At 43.3% G+C, this 16,713-nt stretch overlaps 1 protein-coding gene across 1 annotated transcript in view; it reads left to right on the forward strand.

Annotated features, from left to right (window-relative positions):
- Window positions 1–10,116: 10,116 nt before the first annotated feature.
- nedd9 (neural precursor cell expressed, developmentally down-regulated 9) overlaps window positions 10,117–16,713 on the forward strand; it is a 72,942-nt gene continuing 66,345 nt past the window's right edge. The window contains exon 1 of the mRNA XM_052016691.1: window positions 10,117–10,294. Within this exon, the coding sequence (XP_051872651.1) occupies window positions 10,283–10,294 (12 nt within the window). The 5' untranslated portion in view covers window positions 10,117–10,282. The remainder of the gene's footprint in view (window positions 10,295–16,713) is intronic.

The raw sequence follows: 16,713 nt of genomic DNA on the forward strand, positions 1-16,713 counted from the left end.
CCCTCTGGGTGAAAATATTCTTCCTCAGATCCCCTCTAAAGCTCTTATTCCTCACCTTAAACCTATGCTTCTGGTCTTAGATACCTATAGTATGAGGAAAAGTTTCTTACTTGTTCCCTATACCTACACTTCATATAATTTTATACACCTCTGTCAGGTCCCTCTGCTTCCTCTGCTGCATGGAAAAAAACCCAACCTATCCAGTATCTCCTCATAACTGAAATGTTCCATCCCAGACAACATCCTGGTGAATCTCCTCTGCACCCTCTCCAGTGCAATCATGTTCTTCCTACAGGATAGCAACCAGAACTCCATACAATATTCCAGCCTGCAGTGGAATGTTTCAGTTATGAGGAGAGACTGTATAAGCAAGTATTCTCACAATATTTAAGAAGCATCAGGACAAGCACTTGAATTGTTATGACATAGGAAGCTGTGGACCAAGTACTGGTGAATGGGATTAGTAGATATCATCAGCATTGACATGGTGAGCTGAAATCAAAAATCTCAATCAAATTAATGAGGCAAGATTTCCCCGGCACAAAGCCTTGCTTACTATCCTTGATCAGCTCTTGCCTTTCCAAATGTACAGAAATCCTATCTCCTTGGATTTTCTCCAATAATTTCCCCACCACTGAGGTAAAGCTCACTGGCCTGTAGTTAGCTGGTTTATCCCTCATGCCCTTCTTAAATGAAGGAACAACACTAGCTAACCTCCAGTCTTCATCTGTGGCTAAGGAAGATGCAAAAATCTCCATCAGGGCCCCAGCTTTCTCCTCCCTTTCTTCTCATAACATCCTAGGATAGAAATCATCCAGCCCTGGGGATTTACCAATCATTGTACACCCCATGACATCTACACCTTCTCCTTCTTAATACTGACCTGCTCCAGATTATCCACATTCCCCCTTCCCTGAACTCATCACCTTCCATGTATATTCAGCATCTCCTTGGTGAATACAAATGAGAAGTATTTATTTGGGACCTCAGCCACATCCCTTGACTCCACACATGGATTAACCCTTTGGTCCCTAAGGGGACCCATTCATTCCTGGCTACCCTCTTGCTCCTGATAAACCTATAGAATGTCTGACCTGCCAAGGATATTTCATGGCCCCTTTTTGCCCCCCTTAATTTCTTTTTTAAGCTGTCCAACACCCTCTATATTCCTCAAGAGACTCACTCAATTCCAGTTGCCTATTCCTGCCATAAGCTTTCTTTTTTTCTCCCTGATCAAGCCATCAATATCCTTTGTCATCCAAGGTCCCTTAATTTTGCCATTTTTGCTCTACTGAAACATGCTGGCCCTGAACTCTTAGTAACTCTCTTTTAAAAGACTACCACCTCAGCTGTCCATTTAATTGAAAGCATCTGCTCCCAATCTGCTTTCACCTGGTCCTCTCTTATGGTCTTATACCCTTCCTTCAGTTCAAGACCTTAACTTGAGGTTCAACCTTATCCTCTTCATTAACTATCTTGAAATTTAGGTCATGGTTCCCAAAGTGTTCCCCCACCAATACTTCCATTACTTGCCTAGTTTCACTTCCTAAGACAAGGCTGAATACCACTCATCTCTAGCAGGAACCTTTATACATTGTCTCAAAGAACTTTCTTGGACACACTAAGGCAATCCTAGTCAATATTGAGAAAGTTAAAATCCCCCATTGCTATACATCTTTCTGCAATTTGCTTACAGATCTTTTCCTCTAACTTCCACAGACTATTGCATAATCTCAGGAAAGTGATCACCCTCTCTTATTCCTAAATTTTACCCATACGACCTTATTGGATGATCCCTCCAGGATATCCTCTCTAAGTACTCCCTAATCAATAATGCAACACCCCTTCTCTTTTGCACCCCCCTCTGGCACGTCTGAAAATTCTATATCCTAGAATATTCAGCTGCCATCCTGCCCTTCTCTCAACCACATTTTCATGGTTACAATAACATCATAATTCCAAGTGCTGATCCGTGCTCTAAGCTTATGTGTCTTACTAGTGAGGTTCCCTGCATTAAAGTAAATGCAACTGAGCCTGCCAGCCCTCCCATGCTCCGTAACCTGCCTCTGTCTGCTCTGCCTACTGGCACAACAGCAGGCAACTTGCATCTGAACACCACATATGAGACTTTGCCTAACAGATGCATGGCCCCCAGACAGTGCTGACCACTCATGGCCTTTACAATGTTTGTAAGACCTGCTTCAATGTTATTTAAAGGGGATCTGCCTCAGCCAGTTTCAATCCTTGGGAACCGGCCTTATGTACTTCTTATGAGTAGAATATATTCTGACAATTCCCCTTTGGGCTCTTCAATAACCCTCAGCTTGCATCCCTCACCCCATCCAACTTCTACCTGATGCTAGCCCTATAATCTGCAGTCTGATCCTCCTCCCAACCCCTTCCCCACCACCTACCCACCTCCGGCACCTTATCCTAGCCCAAACACCCCCTAATGATTACTCATCCCCCAATCTTCCTGGCCCAGCCATTGCCCTGGTTCCTTTTCCAATTCCTGGAAACTAATCCTCCCCCAATATCCAAAAAACACAAGAGACTGCAGATGCTGGAATCTGGAGCAGCAAACAATCTGCTGGAGGAACTCAGCAGGTCAAGCAGCATGTATGGGAGGAAAGGAATTGTTGAAGTTTTGAGTAGAAACACTGCATCAGGACTGATTTGTTTGTTCATTGCTCCCCCAGTATCCCCTTTGTACCATTCCCTAGCAACTGATTCTCATCTTGATCCCACTATTGACCTTCCAGCCCGACCCTTTCTCTGTCTCCTACCTGGTAGTCATTCCACACTTGACCCGCTTGTTCATCTCTAGCTGCTCATTGCATGTCTACACATTGCATGTCCATCCATGCCCCAAACCACACAAACCCCTCCTATTCCTAGGGACACTCTCCCTTGTAACCTGGCCCCAGGCATTACTTGAATCTCTTGGGTCCTGCAGTGCCGGCACACCAAGAGATGGCCTTCCACTGTGTAAGGTTTATGGTGCATTGCAAACATCTTGGACTTCATGAGCTGCTTATGTTTTCAGGCAGGCATTTAAACAAAATCTTCATTGGCCATTAATGCATCATCACAGTAGCCATTCAAATTCTAGGCCAAGCTCCAGTTTCAGAACCACATTGGTAACAAAGCCAGACTCCAGCCTCATGGTAGTATTTCCGCACTGAAGCCAGAAAGTGCAGGATTTGAATTCTCCACACAGTCTCAGCACTGAATTCTGGATCAAAATCTGGTGGGGTTTATATATCTGATGAGCGCGGGTCTTCATCACCTGTGAAGTTGTCCCACCGCAAAGTAAGAACCAACCTGGTATTAGGGTGCTCCTGGCAACAGAGGTGTGTTCACACCTGCCAGACTGAAAACCAAGCACCGAATTCTTCCAATGCTTCACAATATTCTCCGAAGGGAGTTTGCAAAGTTATGAAAACAACAGCTCTGGTATGACTGTGTGGAGAATGTACACAGACACAATATTCAAAACACTGTGTTTCTAAACCCTGAAGAGTTACTACCGTTCGTGAAAAGCTGTCAGCCATCAGGCTGTTGTGTGCATTCCTGTGCACTTGCTTCAGCATGCCACAGATTCCTGCTGCCATCTGCAATGAACCAGACTGCTGCTTTTAGCCAAGCCTTATCTTGGCAGACGTTTGCATGAGATTTAAGTAAACTTCATTCTGTTCACAATAATCAGCCGTGGTCCCAGTAGAGATATCAAATAGGGGTACATTTTCTTTGCCTCCTTGTTTTTTGGATCATGCTATCTTGTCCTATTCACATTCATGTGTTGTCCAAAACTCCAGAGCCTCTTCTTATCTGTCTCCTTAAGCTCATTTAATCTTCTTTGCAAAACAGTCTTTGCTTCTATTGGAAATTTTTGAAGTGGGACAAATCTCCCTGAAATTCATGTGGTAATTAAAATTCAATAGGAGCACATCATATTCGTTAAGTGGAAGATGTGGCAATTTGTAACTAGGTCGAAAGGTAGACCTAGGCAGACAGAGAGAGCTATTGGAGGAAATGATGAGGGGCAGAAGGAAATATTTGAAATGGACAACATTGCTGCTATACCCTGATCTTGGTTACCATCGCGCTCTTCCTCTTCACTCTGACCCCTACCAACCACATATATAAAGTAATATAACTCCCAGTATACAGAGAATTTTCTTTCTACCCTGTTCCAATTACTGTTGCCTCTATATGCTGTCATATCGAAGTAGCCATGAGTACCAGAAAGTGGCAACAAAAGCTCTGAGGTTTCTCTCTTTCCCTCCAGATTGACCCGTACACTTACTTTGATCCTGGTCTTGCATTTGTACAAGATATTCAGTGGGAGAATGGATCTAATGTCCCTTGTAACAACAGCCAACATACCATTTGCCTTCCAAACTGCTTCTTGTACTTGATTACCTCTGTGTTTCTTGAACCAGAATTTCTCTGTACATCAACACTTATTAGTTTGTGTCAATTTAAAAGTTATTCTATCCATCTACTCTTTTCAGCAAAGCAAATTAACTCACAGGTTCCCATCCTCACTATCCTTCACACACACCCCTGGGAAGCAAGCCATCATGTCCAAGTTATTTTTTTAGCTTTTAGTTTTCTTAATTTCTCCAGCACATTCTCTTTAATTATATTAATTTCTTTAAGTTCCTAACTCTTACTAAACCTTTAATTCTGCGCAATATATATCTTGTGTGTTGTACTTTCTGTAGTGAAAATATTTGTTCAATAGCTCAGCCATATGTCTTCACCTTTGCATCTAAGGGACCTACATTTTAGTTTGCTAGTTTCTTACTTTTTGTGCAGGTGTAGAAGCTCTTAAAATCTGTTTAAATATTTCTTACTAGTTGACTCTTGTATTTTACAATTTCCATCTTTATATCATTTTTTTGGTCAATCCACTGGTGATCCCTAAAACTCTCTCAGTCCTCAGGGTATTGGTTTATTCTGTGAAAAAATTATAAGCTGCTTCTTTTAATCTAATTCTATTATTAACCCCTTCAGTTTGCCACATATGGACCTCTTTTCTCAATAAAATGTACCATTGAGAAATGTGAAGAATTTCTAGATTGATTTCAATAGGTGGATATAGATAAAATATTAGAACATACCATCCATTACTAAACTGATGATGAGAGAAGGATTAATTTTGATTTAACCTAGCAAACATCCACTAGTAGTCGAATATTGCCTTCTTTGTTACAAACCATTTTCATCCATAAATGTTTGTATCATAATAGGAAATTATGTGTTTTTTCCTAAGTATGAGGTAAGGCACTTGGACTGACATGAGCAGAAACTTCTTCACCCAGAGGGTGGTGTACCTGTGGAATTCTCCACCATAAAAAGCTGTAGAGGCCATCATTGAATACATTTAAGGAGGAGATAGGTAGATTTCTAGACACTAAAGCATCAAGGTGTAAGGGGAGAGAATGGGAATTTGAGTGTTGAGCTAGAGTATTAACCATGATCATATTGAATGCAGAACAGACTTGATGGGCCAAATGGCCCATTCCTACTCTTATTTTCTTGGTTTCTACAATATAAAGGGCAAAGTCATTTCTCCCGCTAAAAGTAATCTCGATAGCAGTGTGGGTCAGAGGAAAGGCAACAATATTTTACAAGCACCTCCAAGCATAGCTCAAAATTGAGAATGTGGGAGAACATAGCTTAAAGGGTTAAATTATAAGGAGAGATTGAATATATTTGTGTTCCATTCCCCCATTGAGGGGGTTGAGGCATTTAAAATGATTAAAGGATTTGATAGTGTGGGTACAGAGGAACCATTTTTTCAGGTGCAGGCACCTAGAACAAGAGGACAAAAACTTTAAATTACTCTTAGACCATTTAGGAGTAAAATCAGAAAGCAGTTCTTCACACAAAGATTAGTGTAAGACTGGAATTTGCTCTCCAAAAGGCTGTGGAGGTTGGAGTAACTGAAATTTTTAAGACCAAATTTGATATTGAGTTAAGGGTACGAAAAGGCAATTCTATGTGAAGTTAGAGACACAATAGGATGCACAACAGTGGCAGGGTTTACATGCCAGTACTTCCTATAAGGTGAAACCTAACAGCATAAATGGCAGTGATGCTTCACTCCCTGATGATCTCAATGCCTTTTATGTGTGCTTTGAAAGGGAGAATAACACCACATCTGTGCAAATCCATAAAGCATCCGGCAACCCTGTGATGTCTGTCTTGGAGGCTGACATCAAGAGGGTGAATCCTCGCAAGGCGTCAGGCCCCAACGCTGTACCTGGCTTGCTACTGAAAACCTGTGCCGACCAACTGGCTGGAGTGTTCAAGGACATCTTCAAGCTCTCACTGCTGCGGTCTGAGGTTCCCACCTGCTTCAAAAGGGCGGCAATCATACCAGTGCCCAAGAAGAGCAGGGTGAGCTGCCTCAACAACTGTCACCTGGTAGCACTCATATCTACTATGATGAAGTGCCTTCAGAGCTTGGTTATGGCTAGAATTAACTCCTGCCTGAGCAAGGACCTGGACCTGCTGCAATTTGCCTACCTCCACAACAGGTCTACAGCGGACACAATCTCACTGGCTCTCCACTTGGCTTTGGAGCACCAACGTCAGGCTGCTGTTTATCGATTACAGCTCGGCATTCAACATCATAATCCCCTCAGTATTAATCACCAATACCTGTACCTCTGTACTTCCCTCTGCAACTGGATCCTTGACTTCCTTATCAGTGCAGATTGGTAATAACATCTCCTCACTGACAATCGACACAGGCGTACGTCAAGGATGCATGCTCAGCCCACTGCTCTACTCTACAGTCATGACTGTGTGGCTAAGTACAGCTCAAATGCCTTCTATAAATTCACAGATGACACCACTGTTGTTGGTAAAATCTCAGATGGCGACAAGGAGGTGTACAGGAGTGAAGTAGTTCAGCTGGTTGAAAGTGTCGCACTCAGCGTCAGCAAGTCCGAGGAATTGATTGTGGGCTTCAGGAATGGAAAGTCAGAAGAACACACAACAGTCCTGACTGAGGAGTCAGTGGTGAAAGGGTGAGTGTCTTCAAGTTCCTTGCATGAACATTTCAGAGAATCTATCCTGGGTCCAACACATTGATGCAATCATGAAGAAGGCACATCAGCCGCTCTAATTTGTTAGGAGTTTGAGGAGATTTGGTATGTCACCAAAGACTCTTGCAAATTTCTACAGATGTACAGTGGAGAGCATTCTGACTGGTTGCATCACCACCTGATATGGAGGCTCCAATGCACTGGATTGCAAGAGGTTGCAAAGGGTTGTAGACTCAGCCAACTCCATCATGGGCACAACCCTTCCCAACATTGAGGACACCTTCAAGAGGCAGTGCCTCAAGAAGGCGGCATCCATCACTAAGGACCCTCACCATCCGGGACATGTCCTCTTCGCGTTACTACAATCAGGGAGGAGGTACAGGAGCCTGAAGACCCACACTCAACAATTTAGGAACAGCTTCTTCCCCCCCGCCATCAGATTTCTGAATGGTCCATGAACCCATGAACACTACTTAATTATTCCTTTGCACTATTCATTTATTTTGTAATTTATAGTAATTTTATGTCTTTGCACTGTATTGCTGCTGCAAAACAACAAATTTCATGTTAATAAACCTGATTCTGGGTATCAACAGTAACATGATGCATTAGCCATGACTTAAAGAATGACAGAATAGATTCACATGAATGAATAGCCTGCTCCTGTTCCTTTGTTGAAATGTTACTTAATTATTGTGGATATAATTACTCATAATCACCAATTTATTGGTGCAGATTTTAAGTACCATGGAATATCTTGATCAGATAATAAAAGTACAGATACTGCATAAATATTCATCCATGCTTAGCAGTATATAAATACTTGAAATTTCTTTTGTGGTCAATAATGTTAAAGAACTGCTGATGTTTGTGCACTGCTTTCTGATATAAAGACACAGTGCTGTTTTCCACTAGGGGCTCCCCCACACCTCTTTTGGATGGATGCATTCAAGTTTTAGCACAATAGATATTTACCACTTGGTAACGAATGAACAACTCTTGTTGCTAACTCTGCCATCTTTGTCACACAGTATTGAGAGTATAAGCTTGTTGATGTTTGTGACAATTTGTTATTGTACCTTGCTGCATAGAAACAACCATGGCCATTGGGTGCTGGCAACCTCATGCTGCAGATAAGGGTCTTCTACCCTTGTGTGCCTGAAGAAAATGTTCAGTTTGATTCAAGGAAGATAGTATATGTAGTTGGAACATCTTTTCATTTACAGATCAGATCTGATGGTCAAGAAAATGTGATCATCCTCTTCCTGCAAGTGGGTGAAATGGGATTTTATATCCTACCCAGTGACTTAGGGTCATACAGTTATACAGCACAGAGACAGGACCTTCATCTGCACCATACATCAAGCACCCACTCACACCAATCCTACACTATTCCCATTTTATTTTCCCCACATTCCCATCAATGCCCCAGATTCTACCACCCACCTACATACTGGGGGCGGGGGGGGGGGGGAATTTACGGTCACTAATTAACCTACCCACCTCCACATCTTTGAGATGTAGGAGAAAACTCAAGCAGTCACAGGAGGAGCATACAAGTTCCACGCAAACAGCACCAGAAGTCAGGATTGAACCTGGGTCGCTGGAGCTGTGAGGCAGCAGCTCTACTAGCTGTACCATGGTATCCCTTCTAGTTGAAGCCTTGATCTGTGACTAGTATCTCCAATGAGGATCCCTGAGGTCCTCAGTGATCTCAGCTGGGTGGGTTAGTGTATGCAATATCGAGAGAGGTTTATGCTCCTGATCCAAATACTGTGACCCTCATCCCGATGCAGACAGAAATCAAATGAAGCCATTAAATACCAGATTATCCCACACCTTGCTTGAAAGGGAGTCACTTTAATTCACAGTCGTCATTTGGGACATTTTTGGAGAAGGACTGTATTTTAAGCACTCATAACTTAGGGTGTCAATATCTTCTGGATGGGCAGAAGAAATGTTGGGGAAGGGGAGAATGGCAAAGAAGCCAAGAATAATTAAGGTGTATAAAATCATGAGGGGGCATAGATAGGGTGAATGCGCACAGTCTTGGGAAGTTAAGAACTAGAGAGCATAAGTTTAAGGTGAGAGGTGAGAAATTTGATAGGAACCTGAGGGGCAACTTTTTCACGCAGAGAGTGGGGTGTACATGGAACGAGCTGCCAGAGGAAGTGGTTGAGGCAGGTACATTAACAACATTTGAAAGGTACCTGGACAGGTACATGGATAGGAATAGTTTAGAGGGATATGGGCCAAACACAGGCAAACAGGATGAGCTCAGATGGGAATCTTTGTTGACACGGATCAGCCTGTTTCCGTGCTGTATGACTGTGTGACTCTACGACTCTATAATCAGTCTGAGTTTAAGTGTGATGGTCTGTGCGTGCGCTTGCTATCTTAAAAAACTATAATGTGAGTAATCCTGATGATGTTGGATTTTAGAGCCTGGTGTGTGTGTGTGTGTGTGTGTGTGTGTGTGTGTGTGTGTGTGTGTGTGTGTGTGTGTGTGTGTGTGTGTGTGTGTGTGAAGGGACAGGTTGAGTTGATGTCTACGAAAAGGCTGTCTTGTCAGAAAGCAGTGCAGCTTATCCCCCTGGTGCCTGGAATCTGACTGTCATATTGCTTTGAATTCACACTGAACAAAAGAGAAACTGAATGAAAAAAGATGTCAGCGGGAGATGTCAATAGAGGAGACTGTAAACAGAAAAGGTTTTGTTTCTTAGCCTATTTCATGTGGGGGAGCATGAGGTGAAGGGCTTTGAAATGAATCCATTTTAGAAGAGGGTTTTGATGGTTGCTAGGTCACAGGAATAGGATTTCCAGGACTTGCTTTTGTGATCCTGTATTTTATATTATTATTGAGGTCTGTCTAATCTGACAAAGAATTCCTTCACTCCAAGCTTGAAACAGGATGTTTCTTTCACAGCGTTCTTGTTAAAAGATTTTTTTTCAGTCCGTTTGAAGCACCACCTTTTGCTTGTGCAACTCTGGAGGTTTCCCCTTGAGCCACGGAGAGGCACTGTGTTAATGAACTGAGCTTTCGTCCTGTGTCAGTGTAAAAGGAGTAGAGACTAGGAGACGTGTAAGAACCACGTACACACCAGCTAGCTGTGCGTTGAATAGACTGCCCTGTGGTTTACCAATGACCTGGTTGTGACCACAACACCTAATGTGTCCTGCAACCCAAGTGTTGGTTTGACATCTGGGAAGATCCCAAAATGAAGCGAAAGGTAAGATAGGCTTTTTTGTACTTCCGTTCTTTGCAGACTTGCTGGTTTTGAGGAAAGCTACAACGCTTGCAGCGAAGCTCGCTGATTGAAAATTCCAACTACAGGCAGCTCGATGACAGTTTGCCGAGCTGCCGTCGAAGGCTCCGTTCAAACCACTTCACACTTTGCACACTTTGAGATGCACTGTTGCTTAATCGTGGGAAGAAGGGCCGGTGGGCTCGGAGCAGGTCATTTTGTTTCGGACCCAATGCACAAGGGCGCGTAATGTAGTCTATGTGCAATTTCCTCATTGCATCTATTTTTAAGGGAAGTCTTGTGTCGAAATTTAGACCAAGTAATCTATGCGTGGGATAGGGATAGGATTTTGTGAGTTTGGAGGTTTTAGAAGCACTCAGTCTATTTCTCCCCCTGTTGGCTAAATCAATATTTATTTTGTCCTTGCCTTTCCCCTCCGACTGAGCGGGATCCGCGCTACGACTCCGATTTCACCGCGCTGTAGAGGTCTCCCAGGAACAGTGTGGTTCTTGTGGGACCTCGGATTCGGGCCACCGGCTACCTCCCCCCCCACCGCCCACCCCGACACTGTTGCGTTTCTAACGACAGGCTCTCTGGCCCTATTTTGCGCTAACCTCCATCACCGCTTCTTCTTCGCTGGGAGCCCGTCGCATATATTTTGTCAGCTAACTGCAGACTGAGTTTCCCCGCTCACTTATGCCATCATTTCAAATCCACTGGTGTTTGTGTTTGAGTATTCAGCTGTTAGGTGCAGTGACAGCCCCATCATAATCTTAAACACAGGACAGCCCTTAATTCCTTCAGAAGTCCCCGTGTAGACACCTACTTTGTGTAGTTCACTGCAGTTTTGGAATTAGCCGTGCCCTTCTCTGCAATCCTGCCTGAAATTAAACGTCGTTTTCAAACGTAATTTTCCTACTTATGTATTGCTTCATTGCTGTCAAATACCATTCTATAACAACCCTCTCAACTAATGGCTTGCAGTTAGGCCAAAGACCTTTGAAATGGCTTAAAAGTGTTAAGTTAGTTTGTGTGCAGTTTTTTTTAATGTTATGTAGAGAATGGATGTGTGTTCCATGGGGATGGAATATTAGCACAACAATTTCACTGAGCAGCATCCATTCAATAAGTTACAAGGGAAATGTTGAACTGGTTTGCAACATTGGATTGGGATATGGGGTGAGAAGAGCTGGTGACAGTTAATTGCTGTATAATATGTTGAGAGAAGATCCATCCATAGGTGGTGCTTGTTCCAGTATTTAGGAATTAGATAGCTTCCTCCACCCCTATCCCACACTCCCCGTCCCTCAACCCTACTCTGTATTTTGGCTTCAGGACGGACTAGGCATTATTCGCTCAAGGTTAAGAGAAGATTTTAAAAGTTTCAAGGCTTCCCAGATGTTACAGTTCTGAGCAATGCAGCTCACACAAGCCCGGGTTCTTGGAGTGAGGGCATTATGATCAGCATCAAAGTCCACACACTAACCCAGTATGCCTTCAGTGGTTGTAAGAGCCAATATTCATTGTTGAGGCTAGACTACTTAAGTAAGTTACTAAAGTGCTTCTGCAGTTTGAGAAACTATATCTGAGCATGAGTTGGATCCAGGGGGAGAGGGGAGGGATTGCAGTTAGAGGGGATATGTAAATTTATCAGGGGATATGTTAATTTACCAGGGCTAAAGGATGAAGAGCTAGCAGCTGGAATCAGTGAGTTAAGATAGATCAGTTCAGCTGAGTTCGTGCCAGTGGATGTGTGCCTGTGCTATAAAAATCTTGTGAATTCAGCACTTTATCCCACTCATCTTCGGCTCTGCCTGAAACCACACACGTGGCAAAAAGTAAAAACATTCTGTGCGTGTGTCTTGCATTAGGAGTTTGTTCACAGTATAATGACAGCCATTTAACTCCTCACTTGGGTGCTGGCCAGTTACGGAGGCCATCGCTCTTAATTTATATTAATTTATTTTTTCAGTTGGCATGTGGGCAGAGAATTTTTTTTCTGGCATTGAATTATGCAAAGAAAAGCACCAGCAAACAGCTGCGACTTTATCTGAGTTGTATTTGTTAAAACTAGAAGACAGTTATGTTTAACAAATGACAATATTAATGATTTAAGCGTGGTTATTTTTTTAAATTAAAAAGTGACATATACTCTGTTGGGCCAGAATGGCTTGGAATAGGTGGAATACTTTTGGTATTGGTATTGGTTTATTATTGTCACTTGTACCGAGGTACAGTGAAAAAGTTGTCTTGCATACTGATCGTACAGGTCAATTCATTACACAGTGCAGTTACATTGAGTTAGTACAGAGTGCATTGAGGAAGTACAGGTAAAAACAATAACAGTACAGAGTAAAGTGTCATAGCTACAGAGGAAGTACAGTGCAGGTAAACAATAAGGTGCAAGGTCACAACAAAGAGATTGTGAGGTCAAGAATCCATCTCATCGTATAAGGGAACTGTTCAATAGTGTTAGCACAGTGGAATACTTCTTATTTAAGGTGAGTCTGTCTCTTCTGTGTGAGCTCATCCAGCCTGAACCAGATTAATTGTAGAATCCCCGGATAGTGTGTCCAGCACAGTCAGTGGATGATCCCCATTTCTAGTTGGATGGAAGTTTATTCCCCATTCTTCTCTATTTCTAGAATATCTTGGACTTTGCACATCCCTCCTGCCATTCTCTATGGGGATGAATCCTTGGGTGCCCTCCTTGCTTGCCTTCGTAAACTTCATATACCTTACTTATATGCCTATCCAAACGCTTGAGCTATAAGGAGAGGCTGGCACATTTTTCCCTGAAGCATAGGAGGCTGGGGGGTGACCTTGCAGAGGTTTATAAGATCATGAGGGGCATAGATAAGATGGATGATCAGGGTATTTTTCCCAGGGTAGGGGAGTCTAAAACTAACGGGCATAGGTTTAAGGTGAAAGGGGAAAGATTTAAAGGGGACATGAGGGGAAACTTTTTCACACAGAGGGTGGTGGGTATATGGAAAGAGCTGCCAGAGGAAGCTGTAGAGGTGGGTACAATTCCAATATTTCAAAGACATTTAGAAAGATACATGGGTAGGAAGGTTTAGAGGGATATGGGACAAATGCAGGCAATGAGACTAGCTCAGGTGGACAACTTGGTTGGCAGGGACTAGTTGGGCTGAAGGGCCTGTTTCCGTGCTATATCACTCTATGACTCTGTCCTCTCCCATGTAAAATCACGCCTACCTGTCCCTGAGCAACCTTGGCTGGCTGTGATCACACTGCACCCTTGCTGCACCCCTCCCATGTGACACTGATTCTGTGTCTGGATTGTGCTGCACCTCACTAATACAAGCTGGGCTTTTTGCCCCTGCAACCGTCCCACCACCCAAATTCTCACCAACATTCATCTGTCTTCGACCACTGCTTAGCAACTGTCCTGTAAACTCTCTGCTTTTGCTTGTCTCCCAAGTGCTTCTTCCTGCTTAACTCCAGTTCAAAACCGTCCTGAGAGGTGGGACATAGAGATGCTGTTTTAAAGTCGTACCACGTCCATGCGGACCATTTTGCCCATCTACACTAATCCCATTTGCCTGCATTAGGCCTATATCATAGAACACAGAACAGTACAGCACAATACAGGCCCTTCAGCCCACAATGTTGTGCCGACCTTTAAACCTCGCCTAAGACTATCTAACCCCTTCCTCCCACATATCCCTCTATTTTAAATTCCTCCATATCCTTCTATGCCTTACTTAAACATCTGTCTAAATGTCCCATAAATGTAGTAAACTGTATCTGATTCCACCCCCTCCCTCACCATATCCCACAGCTCCAGAGACCTGGTATCAATCCTGAGTTCGACTGGGGCTGTGTGGAGTTTGCAAGTTCTCCCTGTGACTGTTTGGGTTTCCCCTGGGTGCTCCAGTTTTCTCCACATTTCAAAGACATGTGGGTTAGTTGGTTAATGGGCTGTCCCTAGTTTAGGTGGGGGTTAGGAGAAACATTGGAATATTCATAGGCATTAGGTTACAGAGAAGTCATTATGAGCTGACGTAGATTTGATGGACAGAATGGCAGCCTCCTATCTCATAAGGAAAAATGGGATGCTTTTGCCCAAATGCTATTAAGTGTTCTCTGAATAAGCAAGATGATAATGGAAGCTGTGGAGTTTTCCCAGATCTGCATGTAAAGGAGAAGAGGTCTGAAATTCCTGGATCCCTGTAATACCAACAGAAAGATTGGGCTGGAACTCCAGCCTCCTTCCACCCGGGAATCCTGGGTCCCAGAGAGGCTTTGGCACCATTAGCAATACTTTCTTGACATCTAAAAGTATATGAAACAGCACTCTGAAGGATAGGACCAGTCCAGTCAATGTTTACAAACAGAGGTACATTTTTTGGATGGATGCTTTTCTAGTGCATTTCCTACATTATGATAGTGACTTCACCTCAGAAACCACTTCTGAAATCAGTATGAGCAGGGAGTCATCGCACTAAAAATTCTCAGTAGATTTGAAAAAAAACTGTACAACAGGACCAGTATCTAAGGAAAGATATGTTGGCCCTGGAGAGGGTCCAGTGGAGGTTCATAAGAATGATCACAGGAATGAAAGGCTTGACTTATGAAGAGCGTTCGATGTCTCTGGGCCTGTACTCGATGGAGTTCAGAAGAATGGGAAAGGGGGGATCTAATTGAAACCTGCCGGATACTGAAAGGCCTGGATAGAGTGGACGTGGAGAGCTTATTTCCATTAGTGGGAGAGTCAAGGATCCGAGGGCACAGCCTCAGAATAAGGGAACATCCCTTTAAAACTGAGATGAGGGGGAATTTCTTCAGCCAGAGGGTGGTGAATCTGTGGAATTCATTGCCACCAAGGGCTGTGGAGGCCAAGTCATTGAGTGTATTTAAGGCAGAGGTTGATAGGTTCTTGATTGGTAAGGGAGCACAGGGAGAAGGTGGGTGAATGGGTTTGAAACAAAACATCAGCCGTGATTGAATGGTGGAGTGATAGGCCGAATGGCCCAATTCTGCTCGTGTATCTTTTGGTCTTATGGTGGCCTCCTAAGTGCCAAGATCAAACCTCGCCTCTGTGCACACAGTAGCAGGTCAAAACGAATACTCTCTCTTTGTGTCAGCCACCAACAGACTGAATGCCTGAACCCAACTATGAAGGCCAGAAGTGGAGTTTTGCATTAATTGTCAGTGTTGTCAGACCTCCTCGGCCTTAAGGGCAAGTTACAACCTGTGCCAGACCACAAGTGCTGTGCAATATATATTGACTGTTTTGTCTTGTTTATATTACTGAGTTAGTCCAACATATTCTAAAGGCACGGCCTTTGATAATGTAGCTCATGCACTCATCAAAGCACAAATTACCTGTTTGCAAGTTTCTTACACTCTTTTGGTTTCGATACAAGACAGGCAAAGGTCAGCTGCTCCCAGGCCTTTGTCTCTGTACTTGACAGGTGTTGGGAGCCTTGATAATGTTCGTACACTTTTCTTTTGTAGTTGGGTCAGTTGTTTGTGCTTGCATATTCTGTATTGAATTGTGAATTTTGTGATGCTCTTGCTACGTTAGCAGATCAACCCTAGACCAGAATGCAAAGATCTGTCAGTATCAGTAATGTGAGACATCCATAAATCTTCGTGGATTCCACTCACCGTTTCACCACTTCCCTCCCCCTCAATCCCTGCAAATCCGCCCAAAGCTCTGGCCACAATAACAAATCAATGCAAACGAAACTGAGACACCGCTATTTTAGGGAGCTGCTCACAGGGTGAGGGGAAGTGGTTGATGAGTGACACCAGCTTTCCTTGAGGAAGCACCTGCCTCCGCTTCCAGCTTTCATCATTAAGCTCCAGGACTCCCACTATGGGAAGCCTTTCATGTTCCTCTCCTCAGTGGCACCATGTGCCAACGTTCTAACAAACTAGAAACTAATGCCCAACTTGGCATGAACAGTAACTTGTTTCATAATGCTGTTGGCTGAGATGTGTTTTTTGCTCTGCCCTAACAGGTGCTTTACTGTATATGTGGTCACTATTTTGTCCAAACTATTAACAGATCCTATAATTTCCTCTATATTGTCAAATTTAATTTTAAAAAAAAGCAATACTGCAGGAAATATTGGTGGAATTGTTTATACTATGCTTATTTTTTGCATTTGCATGATCTCTGTTCAACCTTTGTCCTGCAATCTTCCATATTCTATAATATTTCTACAGCTATTGATATGTCCAACAAAGCCTCAGCTCTGTCTTTACCCCCCTCTCACCCTATTTGCTCCCTGATCCAGCCTTTGTCTTCATTCCGTCACACAAAATAACAAAGACCCAAGCGGATATGCTAACAGCCAACAAGCTAGGCAAATTAAAGATCTAACTAATGGGTCTCTGCTGTTAACTGCCAAAGCTGCTCAATATTCCTG

The sequence above is a fragment of the Pristis pectinata genome, chromosome 5 (assembly GCF_009764475.1).
Source record: "Pristis pectinata isolate sPriPec2 chromosome 5, sPriPec2.1.pri, whole genome shotgun sequence".
Taxonomy (NCBI): domain Eukaryota; kingdom Metazoa; phylum Chordata; class Chondrichthyes; order Rhinopristiformes; family Pristidae; genus Pristis; species Pristis pectinata.